Genomic DNA, 19,699 nt, shown 5'->3' on the forward strand with positions numbered 1-19,699 from the left:
GGATGGGGAGGAGAAGGAGAAGGAGGGGATGGGTTGGACCGGGCCGGGTGTGTCCTGCCCTGCCCTTGCGGAGTCCCCCGGGCCCGGCAGCCGCTGTCCAGAATTGAGGGCGGGGAGACTTGGTTCCACGCTCGGGGGGTTGCGTGTGAGCCTGCCCCGTTAGAATGCCCGCGGCCCGAGCATCGCCGTGCTGCTCCTGGAGGAACAAAAACCTCGCATTCACCCGGTATTTGGGACAAAAAAAGCCACCCCACCTTCCCCCCGCCACGCATCCGCCCCGGGAGCCTGGCCGCAGCTGAGCATCGGCACACTGTGTCCGCAAACGCCGTTGCGATTTTTTTTCTTATTACTCTGGTGCTCGATGAGGTGACTGAGGAAAACCTCAGTCACCTCAGAAAAGCAGAAAGGCAAGCAAAATGGCTTCAAAGCAAATCCCTTGTCTCACAATGTCATCAGATTTTACTGGCATTGAGGGTCCCAGCATTTTCTGTCCTCCAGCCTCCCTGCTGTAGTAGGATCTTTGGGTATCCTGTGCTGGCATGAGCAGCTCTTCACCTGCATTCTGCCAAATATCCTCAGCTCTGCATATCACACCCAACCCAAAACAGCACCCTTTGTTTTTTTAGGTAGTACCACTGCCTAAATAGCCCTTTATCAAATGCTGTGATGTGCACATAGCTGCTCCAAAATGTTGGATATTTTATTATGCCATTGGGCAAGAGAAATTAGCTTATCCTCCACACAAATGGGCCAACTTTCAGTGTCCAGGAGGGATGGACAAAGTCTGTGACCAGGACTTTGTAGATGCTTTATGTCAGGATAATGGACAGGTGGGATGAAGGAGGCGAATGAGGAAGAGGAGGTTTCTGAGCAAACTCATGAAGTTCACATCCATGTAGTGACTTCTCCTAGTGCCAGCAGTGGCCAGTTGTGTGTTTAATTTTTCTGTGCAATGTCAATGAGAGCAACTTGAAGCTGTCAGGAGAAGTTTAGGTTGGATGTTCTTCACCCAGAGGGTGTTTGGACACTGGAATAGGCTCCCCAGGGAAGTGGTCATAGCACCAAGCCTAGCAGAGTCCAAGAAGTTCTCAAGCGTGATTCTTGAAGTTGTCCTGTGCAAAGCAAGGAGCTGTTCTTCTGTGACCATTGTGGTCCTTTCTATCTCAGGACAGTCTATGATTCTGTGATTCTATGAACTGTCTGCACTCACTAGGGAAGGCTGCTGTGCTCTGCAACTTTCCTGCAGTAGCTCCTTGCAGCATTTTGTTTTGCTCCTCACTTTGAGCTTGTTGTTTACACATATTCAATAGCCAGAGGGTGCTGTGCAAGTACGTGTTCAATACTGTGCTGATACTCCACTCTCAGGAGTCAATGGGATCAGAGAGGTCCCAGTAAATCTCATTCCACATACAGGTTGTGCCCTCCAAAATGTGTTGCACATCTTTGCACTCATCCTTAGCAAGGTGCCAGCTGAGCAGCTTCTGCACAGCTTTTGGGCCATCCCACATGACAGGTGATGCACAGGTAATGAAACAAGAGTGGCAAGTGAGAGCAGCAGCCTTTTCATGACACATCTGATCATTTGCAGCATACGGTTTTGTTAAATTCTTACGACAGGGCAATGAAGAGACAAAGAAGAAAAGTGCTTTTTCTCTGCTACAGCACCTGCAAATCTCAGACCAAAGATTTGTTTCAAATGGCAGACAGCCTAATAAATCTGGACTATCACAGCCTGGTAGCTGGTCTCAGCTTTTGTTCCTGCATGAGAATTGCTTGCTGTGTTACTGATAAGAGGGATCCAGTTACAGCTGGGATATAAGTTTCTGTGAGGGCAGGGAGAGGTCCTGGGCATCCACATCCCAGCTGCTGCCACTGCTTGACTTTCAGAGGCAAATGAGTTATCCTAAAATCTGTGTTTTTATCAATGGACAGACAAATGAGACCTGTGGGGGACAGTAGAGAGGGAAGATCCTGGTGCAGACCCAGAAAAGTTATGCAAACCTGGATGCATTACTGCAGTTTGTGCTCTGAAGATCGATGCTGTGTTTTGGTAGTCCAGCTTATGCCTAGTTGCCCCAGGATTCTTAGAGCAGGATTTCAGTCAGGTGTTTAGCACTTTCTCAGTAAGGTCACTACTACCCTTCTTTTGGGGAAGGATTTATGCTGTGTTAATCCCATTTTGGCTGCAGTGTTGCCTGGAAGCTGTAAGGGTCCAGAGCACAACGATGCCTCCTAGAACAGTGTGGAAGCCTCAGCAGCAGAGCACATGTGCCTCATGGTATGTTGGATGCATATCTGCATGGAAACCCCAGCAGCCTGGCTGTCCTGCTCACAAACAGGATTTTTAGAGGTTGATTATGACCTGCATGGTGCTGACCAGACCTGGCCATTTAAAAGGTGCAGGTCCCAATGTCACATCTTGTTTGCCAGAGTTTAGCAGCAAATAAAGAGCTTGGGTAGAACACAAGTACCCTCATACCTTTCCCAGACAACTTGGTTGTCTCACTAGTGGTGCTCTGCCAGCCTTTCTTCCTTCAGGTTGCAACGATTTCTGCCAGCAGATATTGAATCCATTTGGCCTGGCAGTCTGGTAGTCAAGCTTATTGGCAGGCAAAACAGCAAAAAGTATGTTCTTAGCCTGCCTTTTCCCTGGCTGTGGAAGAATGCCATGTCCATTCCTTCAGGCACTGTTGCCAGTTGCCAGTGACTCGTATTAGATAGGATTATTAGCTGGTAGCAATGCCCACAAACCCGAGTATTGTTTTCTGCTCCTGAGCATCGCAGGTGCCACAGTCTGGGTGGTTCCTGAGATATGGTCTGTTTTTTTCAAATTTGCCTCAAAGAAGCTCACAAGTGATGCCCACTGCACTGGCAGCTGCCTCGCTGTCTCGCTGTTGGAGAGTGGAAATCCAGCTAATTTAGCATGTTATCTTAATTACCACTGTTCACTTTTTTGAGTGGGGAAAATAGGAGCTAAGAGGGATGCACTCAAAGTCTGTCTGGCTGCAAACACACACTGACTGCAGCACAGACTGGAACAGTTATCCCTCAGATACATCACACAGAGCAAAATACCTAATACAACTTCTATCTGTAAACTGTTCTAGTGCAGCTGCCTAAAGGAAGAATGAGCAACAGAATAAAATAAGTAAATTTTTCTAGTTAATGTAAATCTGAGCTTGTTATATAGCAAGCCAGATTTTTCTTCTGAAGCCTGCAATTTTATTTGGGAGCAGGAAAGCACTTAGAATGTTACTAGATTCTCTACATTGGCATAAAGACTCTTGATCTTCATTACCTTTTTTTTCCCTGTAATGTCCTTGAGTTGCACATCTTTAAAAAAGCCTGAGGTTACCATGGCAGGCTGCCCACAAAGGTGGCATCGGGTGGACACCACAGTCTGAACCCAGTGGTTGTGATGAGACTGTGAAGTGCCAGTGCACAAGCTGTCCCATCTGTGGTTTAGCTCAGAACTAAGTCAGCTTTTTAAAAATCAGAACTCATGTTCTGAGCTCATGCTTACCACAGGTTTTACTTACATGTACTGCTGCCAGCTGGGTTTGAACAGCAAAGTTTCACTCCCCAGATCCCCCCTGGGGCTTTAAGAAATAGCACCACCCATTTTTCACTTACTTCCCCCACTGGTGTCATCCGTGGCTCCTACTTGCTGCCTCTCTCTTTTCCAAGTGCTCAAGGGTTGGGCAGCATGGAGCTTTGAACAGCTCCATGAATCAGTGTGGGTTGGTTTTACAGGTTGTTCTGCCTGAAGCAAAAGCACCTGGCTGTGCCCTTGCTCAGGGACTGGCTGTCCCCAGCTCAGGCTGGGCTCTCACTTTGAGTGCTGCTGGGGTCATCATCCGGTGGTGTGGAAGTGCTTGCTTTCTCTTTGAAGTAGCCCAGACTCACTGAGCCCTTCACTGCAGATGACATCATTTAATGGGTTTTGCGGTGAGGTTTGAGTTTATGAGAGGGTGAAAAAAAGGTTTTTCATCTCCAGCAGGCTTCCAGGATCCTTCTGAAACAATCCCTGACTGCTGCCAGGATTGGTTTTGTTGTAATATTAATGATCTCTCAGGGCAGCTTGGGTTTCATAAACATGTCTTTTTAATTATTCAGATAAGAATAGCCAAGGTATGGATGCAAAACAGTAATGCTGAGTTTCAGTTTGGATTTAGAAAAGGAATTAATTATACTTTAATGACATATAAAGGTACAAATGCATAGAAAATGCAGAACATCTTAACTACTTCAGTGCTATATGGAAGTGTATATAAGTCCACATTAAGTGCAATTCCAGCAGTTCTTCAGAGTTTACTTTGCACTTGCTGGTAAACAAAGGCACTTTCTAAGGCAACACATATCCTGAGACTGCCCTGAATGATGTAACTCAAGTTCCTTTCTTTCTCAGGGAAAAAAAAAAAACAGGCTTTGCATGAAACCTCCTGCTTTCTGTAGGTGGAAGTACTCAGGCTGGTAGCTGAGTATAGCTTGTAATAAATAAAAAGGTCTTTGTTCATAAAAATGAGCGTTAAAGGAGATAAGAATTTGAACTGAGTAGGGAATGCAACTAGCATAGAAGACTGTGTAACTAATTATATACAAGTTAACTTTTAGGCCAAGGACAATCTGCAAGGAAGATGAGGAGCCTTCATTCCTATGGCCACTAAGGGCAGAAAGAAAAAGACCCCCCCTAGCAACCAATTGCACCGGCGCAGAGTGCATTGAGAGAAAATACATCAACCAGAAAAAAAAGGGGACTATAAAAACAAAAAGGTCAAAGGGGGAAGGTGTGCCGTGGCAGAGCAAAGACTCCCCGGCCGCCCAGCGCTGTTCTTCTGCTTAATACCGCTTGCTTAATAAATTCTTGTTAATTGATTTATCTATAATTAGCCTCCCCAACTGAATTTCTCCATAACATAGCTGACTGCTACTCAGCTGTCAGACCTACAGTCTCAAAATTCTTTAGTTGTTTTTAGTTTTATTTATTTTTTATTTATTTATTTATTTAATTTTTATTATTGTACTCCATTTTACAAGCTTTTTGGACAATGTCATGGGGGCAGTTACATGATTTATAGTCAGGTCTTTCATATAAAACTTTCTCAATAGAAGAATAGTTTTGGGAACCTGCTACTGATTGCTTGCCATAGCCTGGTGCAGTGGATCATTTATAAGTGCTCTCTGATCTACAGCATGCTCAGAAGAAGTAAGATATGCACTACCTACTGCCATGACCTGGTTGGCATCTCAGTTCATATTTGACTACTAATAGAGATGTATGAAGTTTTTTGCAGATTTTCTTACACAGATTTCCTTTCATTATCATATTTACTTTTTCCAAGAGATCTATATGTTCTTCAGGTTTTCAGGGAAAATGAGTTGCTTCAATTAATCTGCCTTAGATTTGTTCCAAAGTAGCCTAAGGTGGTAAGAGAGGAAAAAGCACTGGATGCTACAGACACTGCAAAATGGAGCAGTGTACCATTAGGAAAAAAAACCCTGTCAATCCAGAGCAATCGGGCCACAAAATGGGAAGAGGAGATCATTCCAGCATGACACATTTGTCTGCAAATAAACTGTCAGCTGAAAGCAGTGGGAGGGGAATGAGAAGGGATAGGAACAGGGAGAAGGAGAGACCCATCCAGAGGCCATATTCCTGAGGCCAAGGCTGTGCTTTCATTTCCCAAGAGCTCTGGAAATAAAGACAGATGGGAGAGACAGTGGCAGAGCCAATGGCCTGCAGTCTGCATCCTCCAAGAAGGTGAACTGTTGATCACTGTAGAAGGCAGGAGGATTTTGGCTTATTATAAATTTGGTTCTGGACAAAAATGCTTGTCAAGTAATCCTTTAGACAGAAGCTTTTTCCTTACCCACAGGCAAGATTCAATAAGGGAGAGATGCTGTAGAACCCACATGGGAATTCTGTCCTGCCTAGACAGGCCAGGTAAAGTTTCTTTCATTACCTGACACTAAGTTTTTCAGCCTGTGTAGCTTCCTCCCTTATTATCCTTTCAAGGAACATCATCTCATCTGACAACACCTTCAGAAACTTCCATGTCTTCATCTGGGGCCTTACGCTTCTTCTGGAGAAGGCAAAAATAAGGTTTCTCCAGAGCACTTCATCTTCAGCCATAGCAATGTGACCCAAACCCCGTCCTCCACATACATACTTCTTTTTAGCAGACACCTTTGGTTGGCAGCTTTGGCAGGACTTTTCTTACTATGGTGTACTGAGAAATGCTTTTCTGGTGATTCTAAAATCAAGGAGTTGTTTTTCCTGGCTGCAGAACAGAGACCTTTGGACAAGTCCATGGTCAGAGAACCACATCAGTATTCCAAAGCTTTGTGCTCTTGAGAGGTTAGATGGTCTTGCTGTTGGGATTGGGAAAGCTGAGAGGAGGATAATGAACACATACCTCTCTTTGACATCGAAAGGCAATCTGGTAGTGCTTTGTTTAGCAAGAACAACACAGAAGTTTACTGGTTTTTAACATCTCTGAGTGTGGGAGAGACACAGTGCTCAGTGCTCAGTGCTCCTGCAGTGGTGGCTGAGGACATGCCCATTCAGTCAGGACCTTCTCAGTAACAGCTGGGTACCAAGGCAGGGAGCACCCCAATGGGGTCCCCAGGGGTAGCCAGGTCCCATCAGTTCTGTAAAGCATAACTTGGAGGTGGATCAAGGAAGGCAGGGTGCTGAGCTGCCCGTGTGTCAGTGCTGGGGCTATGCTTCATCACAGGGCATTCAAGGTAGATCTGCTAATTTACATTTGAGTAGGATACACCCTGCTGAGGTATCCTTTATTGTATGTTTTGTTTACTTTAATTATTTTATGTCTGCAGGTTATATGTGCATATTCTAACTCAGGAAAATAAACACCATATTATTTTCTCTATCTATTATTTTAAGTTTTTATAATACAACTACAATACAAGGCAATGTTAGCAATTCAATTTCCAAGTTATTTTGGGATAGTTTTTTGGGGTTTTGTGCGGGGTTTTTTGTTTGTTTGTTTGTTTTTTGGGTTTTTTTGGGGGTTTTTTTGTTTTGTTTTGTTTTCTTGTTTGGTTTGTTGGTTTTTTGTGTTTGGTTTTTTTTGAGGGGGTTAACATACCTCATGAGAACGCAACAGAGATTTCAGATTTATTAATGGAATATTAATGGTCTTCACAATCCTTTTAGGAAGAAAAAAATATTATATCTTCTTAGAACAAGTGAATACTGATCATATTGCTGGAGTGACTCCATGGGGGAGTACAAGCACAATAAAATAGACATCAAAGTATATAACTGCGGCAGCAGCTCTCTGGACACAGAGAGCAGGCACAGACTTTCCCAGGGAATGCTGTGAGAAGATGAGAGAAAAGAATGAGAAACAATTCTTGTCTCCACTTGTTGCACCTGCTGTTATGCACATGTGGAATGTGTCATGGAAATTTGTTTACCAAAGGGTGATTTCTTAATTGGACACTGGATGGTGTTTGGATTGATTGACCAATTAGGTCAAAGCTGTTTCAGACTGGCTGTAAGGGTCACTGAGTTTCTTAATAAGTATAGTATAATATAGTATAAGATGATATAATAAAGCAATCGATCAGCCTTCTGCAATTATGGAGTCAATTATTACCCGGTAATTACATTACCGGAGGTTAATGTGCAAAAGCAAGTGGAAGGCTGTGAACTCCTGAACTTTTATGCTTCAGTGCAACACAGAGCCACTCTCCCAACCATCAGTAGTTCCTCTTCAAAGGTACACTAGAACCAGACTGAGCTCTATACCTCTACTTCACATTTCTCCTCTCCATCAGAATCATACTTACTCTTCCAGGCATTGCTCATACTGCTTCTATTTCTGGCTTTTCAATGCTCTCCCCCATTCCAGGTACTCCTGGGCCCCTCTCAAACCCCTATCAGCAAATACAGTATCAGCATTCACAGAGTAATTAATGTTCTGTCTCAGTTTTTCTCCTCCAGTCTGCTTCATCTGGCTAATTAAGACGCTGAATCTTCTGATTTCTGAACTTCTAGACTGCATGGGATTATTCCTTTCAAGCATTTATTAAAAGAGTATGGAAAATAAGTTTAATTGTTAGTTGCCTTTCTTTTTAATTAAAGCTGAGATTTCAACATAGTGAAAAACTTCAGAAGCCATTTACAGAAAAACTTCCAACAAGATATTCATTATTCTTATTCTTATCACAGCTACTGCACAATTCCCTTCCCACTCCTTTCTCTCTCTTCTTTTCCATCCCCAAGAAGCCTGACACAGGGTGTTAGTGGAAATGTAGAGGAAAGAAATTGTAAAGCCCTGCAAAAATGGCCATGAAATGTCACTGGACCACAAAGGAACAATAGGCAATAAGATAGCATAATGGGAGCTATGGAAACTTCAAGTTGTATTTAAAAAGGAGATTAAATGCAGATCTCCTCTGAGGCTCTCATACTACTCCAGTTGGGCTTGAGTACAATTAATGTTTCAATTATTATCTGAATGTGCTGTTCCACAAGACAGGCTGAGCCAACCTAAAAGCCTACTGCTCCTCAAGGGGCTGTTCTGTCCCATCTTCTCCCTGTCCATTTACTCCCAGTGCTTACCTCCCAAATTGCTCTAGTCCTCCACAGCGGGAAAATTCAGCTCCCTCAACAGCACAACCACCAGCAGCATCCCAGGGCAACACAGTAAAAATAGGAAAGAAAGCAAAAAACCCCATATTTACACCTCAGACAAGAATCTGCCTGAGCAAAGAGCTGGGACTGGGATCATATGGAGCAATGTGGGAGAGATGAAACAACACAAGAAGGCAAACCACAGCTGAATAGCCAAGACCACCCAGGACACCATTGTTTGCTCTGCTGGATTTTTTTTTTTTTAAATTTTTTTTTTTAATCAGCTTCTTACTCTGATTTGTTTTGTTGCAGGAATAAATGGCTGGTAACCTGAGAGTCAAGGGTATACAACTAGAAATAAACAGAGAGACTGAAAAAGACCAAGTACCAAATACAGTATTTTCCCTATCCCAAGGCAAGAATCACCTCTTGCCTCACCCCTAGTCCTGGGTACATGCTTGCTGCAATAACATTGCTTTTTTCACCTCCTACCACCACTGTAGCATTGAAGCCATGGGTCCATAAACATGAACAAGTTGCAAAATGAAAGACAAAACATTTGTAAACTTATTTTATTTAAATTCTGTCAATTTCAATAACATCTATGAAATTTCTGCAGGAGCTGGGCTAAGAGAAGTGTGAAAACATCACTGGTTTTCTAGGCACAGATTTTAAGAAAAAGCTTTCTGGAGCACAAGTGCATTGTACATATTCACGACACAGTACTGAACTAGAGTACTCTGTGCCAGTTGCACATTTATGAAAAAGGTATGGATATAAAACACCAAAATCAGTTCACAAATGTAGGATATTTTTGTACTATTTGTTATCTTATTAAAATTATTTCTACCACATTCTATCATTCCTGCATTAAAACAAGGTTGTTTTAAACAGAGGGATGAAATATAGCCAGAGTAGTTTGGATAATCCCCAAGAGAAGAAAAGTGAGGGGTAAGGACAGGTGATGGAGCATATCAGGACAGATGGAGACATACTAAAAGGTACAAGTTGTTGTTCAAGCAGTCCCAACTCATTTGTCCACACTGCTCTCAAAACTCTCCTGGATTGAGAGGGCTCCAACACACATGTAGGAGCAGAAGATTAGATGCTTGTGGTAAGGTTTTTGTCAAAACCAGAGGTATCCATGGATAACCAGGTCCATGTGCTTGTGGTTTAAATGCCAGCCATTGTTCATTAGGTATAGGATCCCTCTTGTGAGCTTGGACAGAGAACCCAGGTTTTTTGTCCTATGTGCAATAGAAATAACAGCGAAAGAAGCAAAACAAGACACCCTTGGTAGTTCACAGTTTAATGAAAAACTACAAGGTTTTGTAACAAGTAATTCACTTTAGAGTTGACTTAATCCGTGTGTGTCTCTCTAAACTCAGAACATCCTGTGAATCTATGAAGTGAGGAAAAACGGAAAGGATGAGAAAGTTTAAAAGCTAATCACACAAACATCTGGACTTCGGGCTCCTAAATAAAATAATCAGCTATGTCAGTTTTATAACATTATTTTTTATTTCACTTGACAAGTCTCAAAACAAATCAGTGGAGGGGGGCCCACCTCTTGGGGGATGTTTCTTGTCAGCTACCTCAGGAATCTGTCCAGGTCTCAGTGCTTTTCAGAGCTGCTGGCAAAATTTGTAAGTCATACAGTTGTAGTAACTTAAGATTGATGTTGGTAATTTGGTTAGGGAAACTCACTTGAGCCACATGGCTTCACACACACCTGAACACAGGAGCAAAGACTGCTGGTTATCTCTTTTAACTCCACATTTTCTTCCAGCATTACTCCTCTCCTGAATGCTGTGCACCACACTGCATGCATGACCAATGGAGCAGAGACTCCTTTGCAGAAGAAAGGCAGACAGGGAATGATGTATTCCTCCTGTGGACAGTATTAGTAAAACCATTAATGAATTGTTGCAGGCAGTTCCACTGCCATGCTCCAGAAATGTTTACCACAGAACTTTATGTGAACTCAGAAACTCACATGTAGTGGTAATAGCTGTAGAGATAATCTCAGACCACTTAATCTAAAAGAAAATTAAGGGGTAACAACTCAAAACTGGAGCTGATAGAGGTACTTAAGTGTAAAAATGAGGATGTTAGGACATCACTGGTGAGGTTCCAAGGTTAAACTGCCTCAACTGATGAACCTTTGGAATAACTTCTTTACTGGTGTAGTGGCTTCTCCACCACTAAACTCTTAACATGAACAGGAATCTTCTCAAAGCCAAGCTATATTCCACAGAAATATTATGAAGCAGAACTTACTGTCATGGAAGCAATTACACCAGATACTTCTTCATATTTATTAGCTATGAATAACTATTATTTCCATTAAAAATTAACTATATTCTTCTAGGCATCATCAAATCAATCAGGAAACTTGGATCTGAAGGCAAAATGCAGATACAGCAAAGCAGGAAGAATGCAAATGTGTAAAAAACTAATTTAGCCCACCATACCTCTACAGTAGGAGAAATGCACAAGCAACTAAAACAGGGAGAAAAATAAGAAGGGGGAAAAAAAGTTTCATTTTCATCCCTGCAAACAAAAACAAGACACCTTTCCAGCTGTGTACAAGCTGAAAGAAAAAGGAGAAAGGAAGGAGATGCAGTCATAGACACACATGATACTTTATTTAGAAAATTCTGTTTCATTGTAAATGACTTTTCCTAACCCAGGCTCTAGAACATTGCTAATAAATAGGTATGGCACCTCAGTTACAGGACAGACTGCTAATCTGTCATTCTTCTATCATGGATCTCTGGTTCCTTAGTAAAATTTTACCTACAGTTTCTCTTTATTTGGGCAGAGGGAGAAAGTCGAAAAATAGACACAGATACAAGTATCTTTATGGTGAAAGGGCTTTAACAGCTGAATCAAAGAGTCTCTGGTCTCAGAGACTCTTCTTCCATCTCACAGTTACAGAAACAGCAGAAACAGCAGGATTCAACAGTAAAGCTTTGCTATTTTGTTTCCCCTGCTCAGGGAGAAAGATGTATTACAGAAAAAAGTCTTTGTAGATCTTAAGTGTTTCATATATTTTTACAGAGCTGAGTATCTTAAATACTTAAGGCATTTAATTTATTGTACAGCATTGTGGCTTTTAACTCACTCTACATCTAAGCCATTATTCTGTGGGGATCCGAGTCCCACCAGGACTGAAAACACTACCAGATAATAGCTCCCTCCAAGCTACCAACAGAATAATTTGCATTTCCCTGTCCAACAATTTCAAACTACTTTCTCATGAAAATACTTATTCTTTAAAAGCTTTGCTCATTTCAATCTTAAAAGATTCCTGAGATAGTGGGCACTTGATTTTTTTGAGACCGCCCTAAGTATTTGGCCAAAAATAGCACGTGTATTATTGATGCAAACAGGAAGCTTGTTGTTGGCAAAGGTTTTATTGTGTCCATCTGAGTAAAAGCTCATTTTCTGTTCTGGTGACAGTCTATCAGCACACACATCAGACAGTGCCGTCTGGGACAGTGCCAGCTGTGCCAGCTGTGCCAGCCGTGGCCAAGCGCTGTTGAACGTCTGTCTCTGGCAGGGTGTCTGTGGCGTGTGCCTGTGCCGGAGCCCCAGACTTGACTGCGTGCACTGCGTAGTTCAAGCTCGTGCTCTCCATCCAGCTCCAGGAGCCCGAGAGCGGATTATACAACATCCCATTCACACTCTTGACTGAAAAGCCATCTAGGAAAGAAAGAAGCCATATAAAGCAATGTTCTTAAATATTGTAAGTCACTGCAACATCAAGCTCTTTCAAACAGCAAGTCTGAAACATGTTTCTTCCTCTGGGCTGGGGAGGAAGCTGGCCTTTGTCAGACACCCCTATGTAGTGCCACTGGCATCACTGGTGACAGCAGGTCCTGCTCCTGGCAGTGGCTGCAACAGCTCTGTGCCAGGCCACGCACCACCAGCAGCTACAGGGTTCTGCTGAAAACCCCAGCCTCACATCTCCTCATCTGGCTGACTGGTAATGTTTTCTGGAGGTGGAGACATGCTTCAGGTTGACATCACATACTCCAGAAACAAAATCTGAGCACCCTTTGCAAGGATTCTTCAGATTCCCTTTAGGAATGGAAGAATGTAAGAAAAAGGTACATGAATGTCATCAAGGACTCGGTGCAAAGAAAGAGTGATTTATCGCTCCTGGCTGAGCAGCACTCAGTTCACTGCACGGATCTGCTGTATCCCAGCAGGATACAGGATGGAAGGCCAAAAATAAACACCCTATCAAAACAAATCACTCCACTGCACCTGCTTCTCCTTTCAAAGGAAGAACTGAAAGAACCACCAGTATGTGAACCAGTATTGGTCATATTCCTTATGGCATAACTGCAAAGTGCCAGGAAAAGACCTTGCCAAGAGAATAGCTCCACTCATACTTCAGCTTCCTTGTAGTGAACTAGAGCAAAGTGAAATATTTGGTGAGAGGTTTTAAAACATCTGTGGTGAAGGAGGGCAATGGGCAGAAGTCTTCCCAGCTCAGTGCTTTGTCTATTTTAAAAGTAATCAGACCAGGGTAATTTAATTAGAAATAATTAAAATCAGTGTCACAGAGTTTCTCAAGAACTGACTAATGAATTTGTGGTAGGTTTCATCTTCACATTTTGGAAGAAATCTTTTAACACAATATGAATAGAGAACATGGAGCAGCAAACCAAAAATAAAAACGCCTCTTCCCAAAGGAAATGTGACAAACAATGCAGTGGCAGCAGTGCAGCCCCAGAGTGCCAACACAGTTATTTCCTCAAACCTGGCCTAGAGCTTATGAACCACTTCAGAGCATACATTCTGTCACCAGAACACAATGGAAAACACTGGGATTTTTTATTTAGGCTTTAAACAGAGGGCAGCTGCAACAGTGATTTTGTTCAAGTAATCACTGCACTCTTAGGATTCCATTTAATTTATTTTATGCAAAATCCAGTGAGCAGCAGTGTCTTTAAACCAGGAATTATACTCTTAATATATGACTGTTAACTCAAACAGAAAAAGCTGTGTATTGTGGCTAGCACTCACCCCACCTAACTTTTCCCTTTGTCATTTCTACAGGATCCATTTGGATATCTCTCTCCATTCCCACCATCTGGCCTGAAACTTACTTGATTCCAGAAGGCGCTCCAGCTCTTCAGGGGGAACAAATTTCTCCCATTCATGTGTTCCTTCTGGTACAATCCCCATTATTTTTTCTGCAACCACAATTCCCAGGACATAGGACAATTGTGTTTTATTGATTGTCGTAATGAATAAAGAACCTTCAGGCTAATTAAAATATTAAAATGTTCAATTAGAAGAAATTTTTGGGTTTCTTTAAATTGTAAATTTAATCACATTAAGACAAATAATTTGTCTATGTCAAAGTCTACACAATGCAAAAATAAGAAGTAATTTCATACCAGGATAGATATTTATAACATTTTAATACAAGAAAGAATATAATGTTCTAACAGTATGTCTCAGGAATCTTCAAAGAATCAATATAATCAGGTCTTGAGTGGCCTAAAAACTATTCCCTAGCCCAAAGAACACCTAGAAAAGTCACTTATAATATTTTATGCCCAGGAAATGGATAAATAAAAGCTACTAAAGCATATATAATACTGTTAAAAAAAAAAAAAAACACAACAAAAAACCCCCAAGAAACCAAAAACCCAATGAAGCAAAAAAAAAAAAAAACCAAAAACAAAATAAAAACACAAACAGCTATTTTAATTAAAACCAAAGTAAAATGTGAAATACTTCCTTAATTTCTGAGATTTGAATGCCATGCAATGCTTGTTTTAATAATTACATGGGCAAAGAAACAAAGCCCAATAACAAATTCTAAGTCCTTAAAGGACTGTTTGTTAGAAATAAGGGATAATTTCTTTGTCCCTAGCAGGCTAAAAATTAGTAGTGCATTCAATTGAAATAATTTACATTTCTTCTGATGACCAGAAAGATAAAGAGATCAAAGAAAAGCTCCCACTTGTGTGCTGAGCTTACCATCCTTCTTTGCAAATGAACTACTATCAAGAGAGATAACTGCCTGATTATCTCCAAAGCTCAACTAGGAACCTTTAAAAGCAATCCAGGATCTCATCTGATGTGATGCTCGTGCTGGAATAAAATCTTGTGTCAGAAACATCATTACAGAGTTCCCATGCAGTCTGAGCCACAGCTGTCCATCAACAGCAGCACTGCCACATTTCATCTCACCTGTGTGAAATCAGATGCACCCAGATTTCTTATGGCCCTGATGCAACCCAAACCTGCCATGCTGGGTAATGCCTTAATACTTTTCTGAGGCTGAGTTGGGGAAATAAATTTCCCCTAACTGTGGTTACTGAATTTGGGAAGATGTATTTGCATCATGGAGAAGGATGGAAGGCAGGATGGAAGGTTCTAAAACATGCTTCTGACTTAGTGGAGAGATGTGTGCAGATATGTTTTCACATTCCTTTTAAAAAGCCACAGTAATAAAAGAGAATAAATATTCCCAATAATGAAAGCAAAAACTCTCTTACCTTTAACACCTGAGAGCAACACTTGATAAACGTTTCAAGGTCAGCCACATGCTCCACTACTTCAGAAGCTACAATTACATCAAAGGTTTCCATAGACTCTTCCACAATCTCCTCCAGTGAACTGGACTTGTACTGTATTCTCTTGGCCAGGACCGGATCAAATGACTTGTGCTGATCTGCTGTTCTAATGTTGTCCTCCACAGGATCAATTCCAGTAACTGAAGCTCCCAGTCTACCTAAAGGCTAATAAAAAAGAGTGTAATTTATTCTCTGCACAAAACCAATTTACTTAAAGGTTTCTGAAACTTTGCAATGTACATACAAGATGCAGAAAGTATCACCACAAGACAAACAACAGTAAATGATGATCCGGCAGTTTTATTTTAAATGTTTATTAAAGCAAAACCACCCTTAGATTTGGGAAAAGTGGTGTTAATTTTCTTAGGAAATTATATAGTGGACTATACACACACATCTCAATTGTCTTTTAGAATAATTTGTTCTCAATTCATTTTGCTACACCAAATAAAGATTTCTTCTACTACTTCTCTCTGCTACAGAACAAACAAAGGGGGAAAATCAACACAGCAATTAAAGGGGGGAAAACAATGCCGTATTTAATTACTGTCATTACTTTCTTCAACATCCACCTGTAATGGTAAATCCTCATATCTTTTTAATGGTTACTTAATATATGATTATCTCTGGGACTTTCTCACCGCTGAGAACTAAACACTGATGTTTACTAGGATAGCATCAGCCTTGGCTGTCACTCAGGTTTCTCCAGTGTCTTCTTACTCCAAGGTTAGCACCTTAGTCATCACCTCTTCTGAAACTGAAACAGTCTGTAGAACATGACCACATGTATGATATTCCAACCTGAAATTCACCAGTTGTTCAGCCTGAGAAGGTGATGCAGCACTCCAGTTTTGTGTTGTCTATCCACTGTTGGATAGACCCCTCTCACAAGACTACAAGATTTTTCTCAAAAGAGAAGAAAAAAACAAGAAAGAAAACATGGGAGAGATTGAGGTCCCTTTGTAACACCTCACTTCAGATGCTGATGAAGTTCCCACAGTTAAGTCAGCCAGATCTGTAACTCTAAATTCACAAACCATCCCTAGTCTATTGATGGGACACAGCACTGTCAGAGCCTGTGTGGACAGCATTCCATCACAAACAGTAACTTCTGAGTCCCAGGTTTGTGCAGACTTCTCTGGAAGCCACTGTAACATCAGCCCCTTTACCACAGCAATCTCAACTGACACAGGAGAGGTATGATTTGGTGCTTGATGTTATTCCATGCATTTCCCATGAGATCAAATCAAAGGTGAGAATCCCCCATCCCCATGTAAAACACTGAAGATAAGCAGTTCAAATAAATGAATGTGTAAGAACAAGTTTATAACAAAAATTACTTCTTTGGTAATGAGGATGTAATGATTCCAAGTTTTCCTGCCTAGACTTGTAAAGTAAAAAAAGAAAAATAAAGGAAGAAATATCCAAGGACTTTTTCATCATTCTTCCCCTCTCCTCTACTTTATAGTGCTTGAAATCTTATTTTCCTGATTTAGAATATCAGAATTCTAGAATTACTCATTACCAACTGCCTCATTCTCTGTAAAACCACCACACTATGCTAACCAAATACTCTATGGGTTTTTTGGTATATGAGTGCACTGCATTCTACTCAGTAACTAACATATCATAGAAGACAAAAAGTCCTCCTTGGAGGATTAGAAATTAAGCAGTGTAATTTGTATAATTCAAATACCTTGCATGGTTTTTAACAAGAAAACACAGAGCTCACTGTTTCTTACCTCACTCAGCAGCCCTCCACCACAGCCCACGTCAAGAATCTTGATTCCAGAAAGTGGATTTCCCAGATGATAATTACTACTCATGCTCAACAGAGTATCTCTAAAAGAAGAGGGATGTGATTAAGGTCGAACCCACAAGGTGCTTCAATAGATCCTGTAGTTATCTTAAGTACCAGTAATTGGCTTTTTTTTTACAGTATTTTCTGAAGTCATACAGAAATAGTACATGTAAAAAAAAAATCGGTCTTCAAAACCATACCTAATAAATGGAACTCTAATATCATTCATAGAATGAAGGGCTGCATATTCTCCTTCTTCATCCCACCACTTATGTGCAAGGAGCTGGAATTTTTTCAATTCCTTTGAATCTACTGATGAGTGTGAAGTGCTGAAAGGTCTCCTCACAGTGAACCTAAATAATGAAAGCTGAACATCATTAAACCAATACTAATATTTCATGTCAGCTGAAAGATAGGAAAAACAAATATTGCATAGGAAAATGCGCAGAGGTAAAACTCATCCTTCTTTAGAGACTTGAGTTACACTCGTTTAGTAGCATATAGATATTGTATACTGTATGGGTAAGATATCTTCCCAAACAGATGGCTGCATGTCTGTAATTTTTAAGTTGGCCACATCAAACATTCAAACCTGTGAGATATAAAAGCGACTGCAGGTGACACTGTCACAAAGTCATGAAGTCAAATTAAATTGTTACAGAAAAGGGTAGCCCTCATCACACAGTGTTATTTTAGATACAATACTTACATGTTGCTTTTCATTTCAGTCAGAGAGGCAGGCAAGGTACTACTGGATTTCATTTGTCTTTTCTTGTTGTAGTCCTGAAGGATATGTCTCAGACCTGTCTGAAAAGACAGATCAGCATGGTCATCTGCATAAATAAATGACATCCAAATGGAAAACATCAGCTTTACAAGAAGTCAGAGACAAAACACCTAGTTGTAAGGGTGCTGCTCTAGCAGAATACTAACCATGCAAATCTTTGCACATTTGTACTTATAGAGTTGGGTATTAAATAAAAGAATGTATGCTAGTTCACCACCCCTGTACTCCTCAAATTATGTACAATAATTTGTATATAATTTTCACGTTCAGAGACTGAATGGAAAAGAGCTTTTTATGCAACTGAAATGTTCCAGTTAGTGTGAATTTCCCCAAAATGTCTACCTTGACCGTAAGCTGTGCACGCACACACACACTCAGCAGTGCTGGGTTTATTATGTGTTGGAATGAGACATACACAGCTGCACACTTTTTTTGCATGGTACAAACCAGTAAGGAAACCTAAGCAAAAACCCTTAGGGACAGTGCACAGACAGGCCAGGGACAATACCCTGCAATTGTTCTCCTCTCCTGCTTAGCCGAGGCAGGGCTCTCCCTAGCACGGCGAACACTCGCTCACACCCAGCTGCTGCCTGGTCACTGACAGCCCCCGAATCTCAGCAATGCCTCCGTTTACCCAGCGTAAACCACCCCCTGAAGACGATTTTAGGCCGCAGTGAGTGATGGAGGGATCCAGACACGTCCGGACTGCAAAGAAGGCGGCAGGGGCACAACACCTTCCGACGGGCTGGCGCTGAGCGGGCCGGGAGTGCCGTGGGACGCGGCCGGCAGCTGCCACACACACGCCCGGGGCCGCCGCCGGCCGGAGGTGTGCGGGTCCCGGCTGTGAGGGAGCCGGCGAAGCGCAGCCCCGTCACGCCGCCCCTGCCGCCGGCCGCGCCGGGGCCCTCCGGGGCCCTCCCGCCCGCTCCCCCGCGCCCGCCCGGCGCCCGCTCACCGCCCGCAGCCCCCGGCAGCGCGCCCACCGCCCGCCGGCGCCGCAGGGCGCGGCCGAGCGCTCGGGCCGCCCCGCAGCCCCACATTGCCGCTGCCACCGCCGCCGCTCTCGCCCCGCCCCGGTCCGCGGCCAGCGGTGCCGGCTGCCTCGCCGGGCGGGTGCCGGGAAGGTTCCGCTCGGCGCTGGGGCCGGTGCGGATGCCAGTCCCTACGGTGGCACTTGTCGCCAGGGCTGCATCTGGAGCAACTCTGCATAAATGTGTGCCCCGTCATTCCCTTGTCTTGGAACACGAAAAGACTCGCAAGCAGAGGCTCGTTCGGATGGCACAGCGACGAGCCCACAGCTTTCAGTTCCGTTCATTACTAAGAAACACACCGGGCTTGCAGGGCACGGCAAGAAGTACAAGAGTTCTCGCGTCGGGGCAGGCTCAGAGGGAAGCGATCGCAGCAGCCGGCACTGCGGCCTGGCGAGAACCTCTGGGCCCCAGCACGGCGGGCCCGGGGCAGCCTCCTCATGGGAACCACGCCGCGGCCTCTCGGAGCGGCTGCCGTGCCACGGTTTGCAGGTGAAGTCCAGGCTGTGGCCCGGGAACGAGAAGGGCTTCTGCCTTCCCTGCTCTTTTGCAGACACTGCTGCCCAGGGCCCCGAACTGAGGTCAGCAGCCCTGGCAGTTCAGGGCTGATACACACAAATGGAAAATAATTAGGCCAGGTTTTGTAAAGATTAGTTTTCTGACACTTTATTGAGCTGCAGGTCCAACAAGAACGCGCAGTGAAAACCAAAGCTGTCTGGAAGGCAGCAGTGCAGAGCACGGCAAAGGTAAGCCATGAAAGCAGAGCTGGCAGCGCTCCCGTGCCCGCCAGGCAGATGATCAGAGGCCAGGGTCCCTGCCTGGCTGTGCAGATGCTGGCATCCGCCTGCACAACGCCAAGGGCAGGAGCATCCT

At 43.0% G+C, this 19,699-nt stretch overlaps 1 protein-coding gene across 10 annotated transcripts; it reads right to left on the minus strand.

The window, feature by feature from the left end:
* Positions 1 to 11,234: 11,234 nt before the first annotated feature.
* Positions 11,235 to 19,040, minus strand: COQ3 (coenzyme Q3, methyltransferase). 10 transcript variants are annotated; one of them, XM_030267640.4, is made up of 7 exons: positions 18,782 to 19,040; positions 17,721 to 17,814; positions 17,212 to 17,364; positions 16,953 to 17,052; positions 15,133 to 15,375; positions 13,729 to 13,888; positions 11,235 to 12,313 (listed from the first exon to the last, which is right to left on the minus strand). In XM_030267640.4, exons 1-7 carry the CDS (start codon positions 19,023 to 19,025, stop codon positions 12,087 to 12,089), a joined length of 1,221 nt encoding a protein of 406 aa, XP_030123500.4. In that variant the 5' UTR covers positions 19,026 to 19,040; the 3' UTR covers positions 11,235 to 12,086. The 10 variants fall into 10 exon arrangements, with proteins under 10 accessions (XP_030123500.4, XP_072782819.1, XP_072782820.1 ...); XM_072926718.1 differs by having other exon boundaries at positions 17,721 to 17,844; XM_072926719.1 differs by having other exon boundaries at positions 17,721 to 17,818; positions 18,782 to 18,952.
* Between the last annotated feature and the right edge of the window lie 659 nt (positions 19,041 to 19,699).

This window comes from Taeniopygia guttata, chromosome 3 (assembly GCF_048771995.1).
Source record: "Taeniopygia guttata chromosome 3, bTaeGut7.mat, whole genome shotgun sequence".
Taxonomy (NCBI): domain Eukaryota; kingdom Metazoa; phylum Chordata; class Aves; order Passeriformes; family Estrildidae; genus Taeniopygia; species Taeniopygia guttata.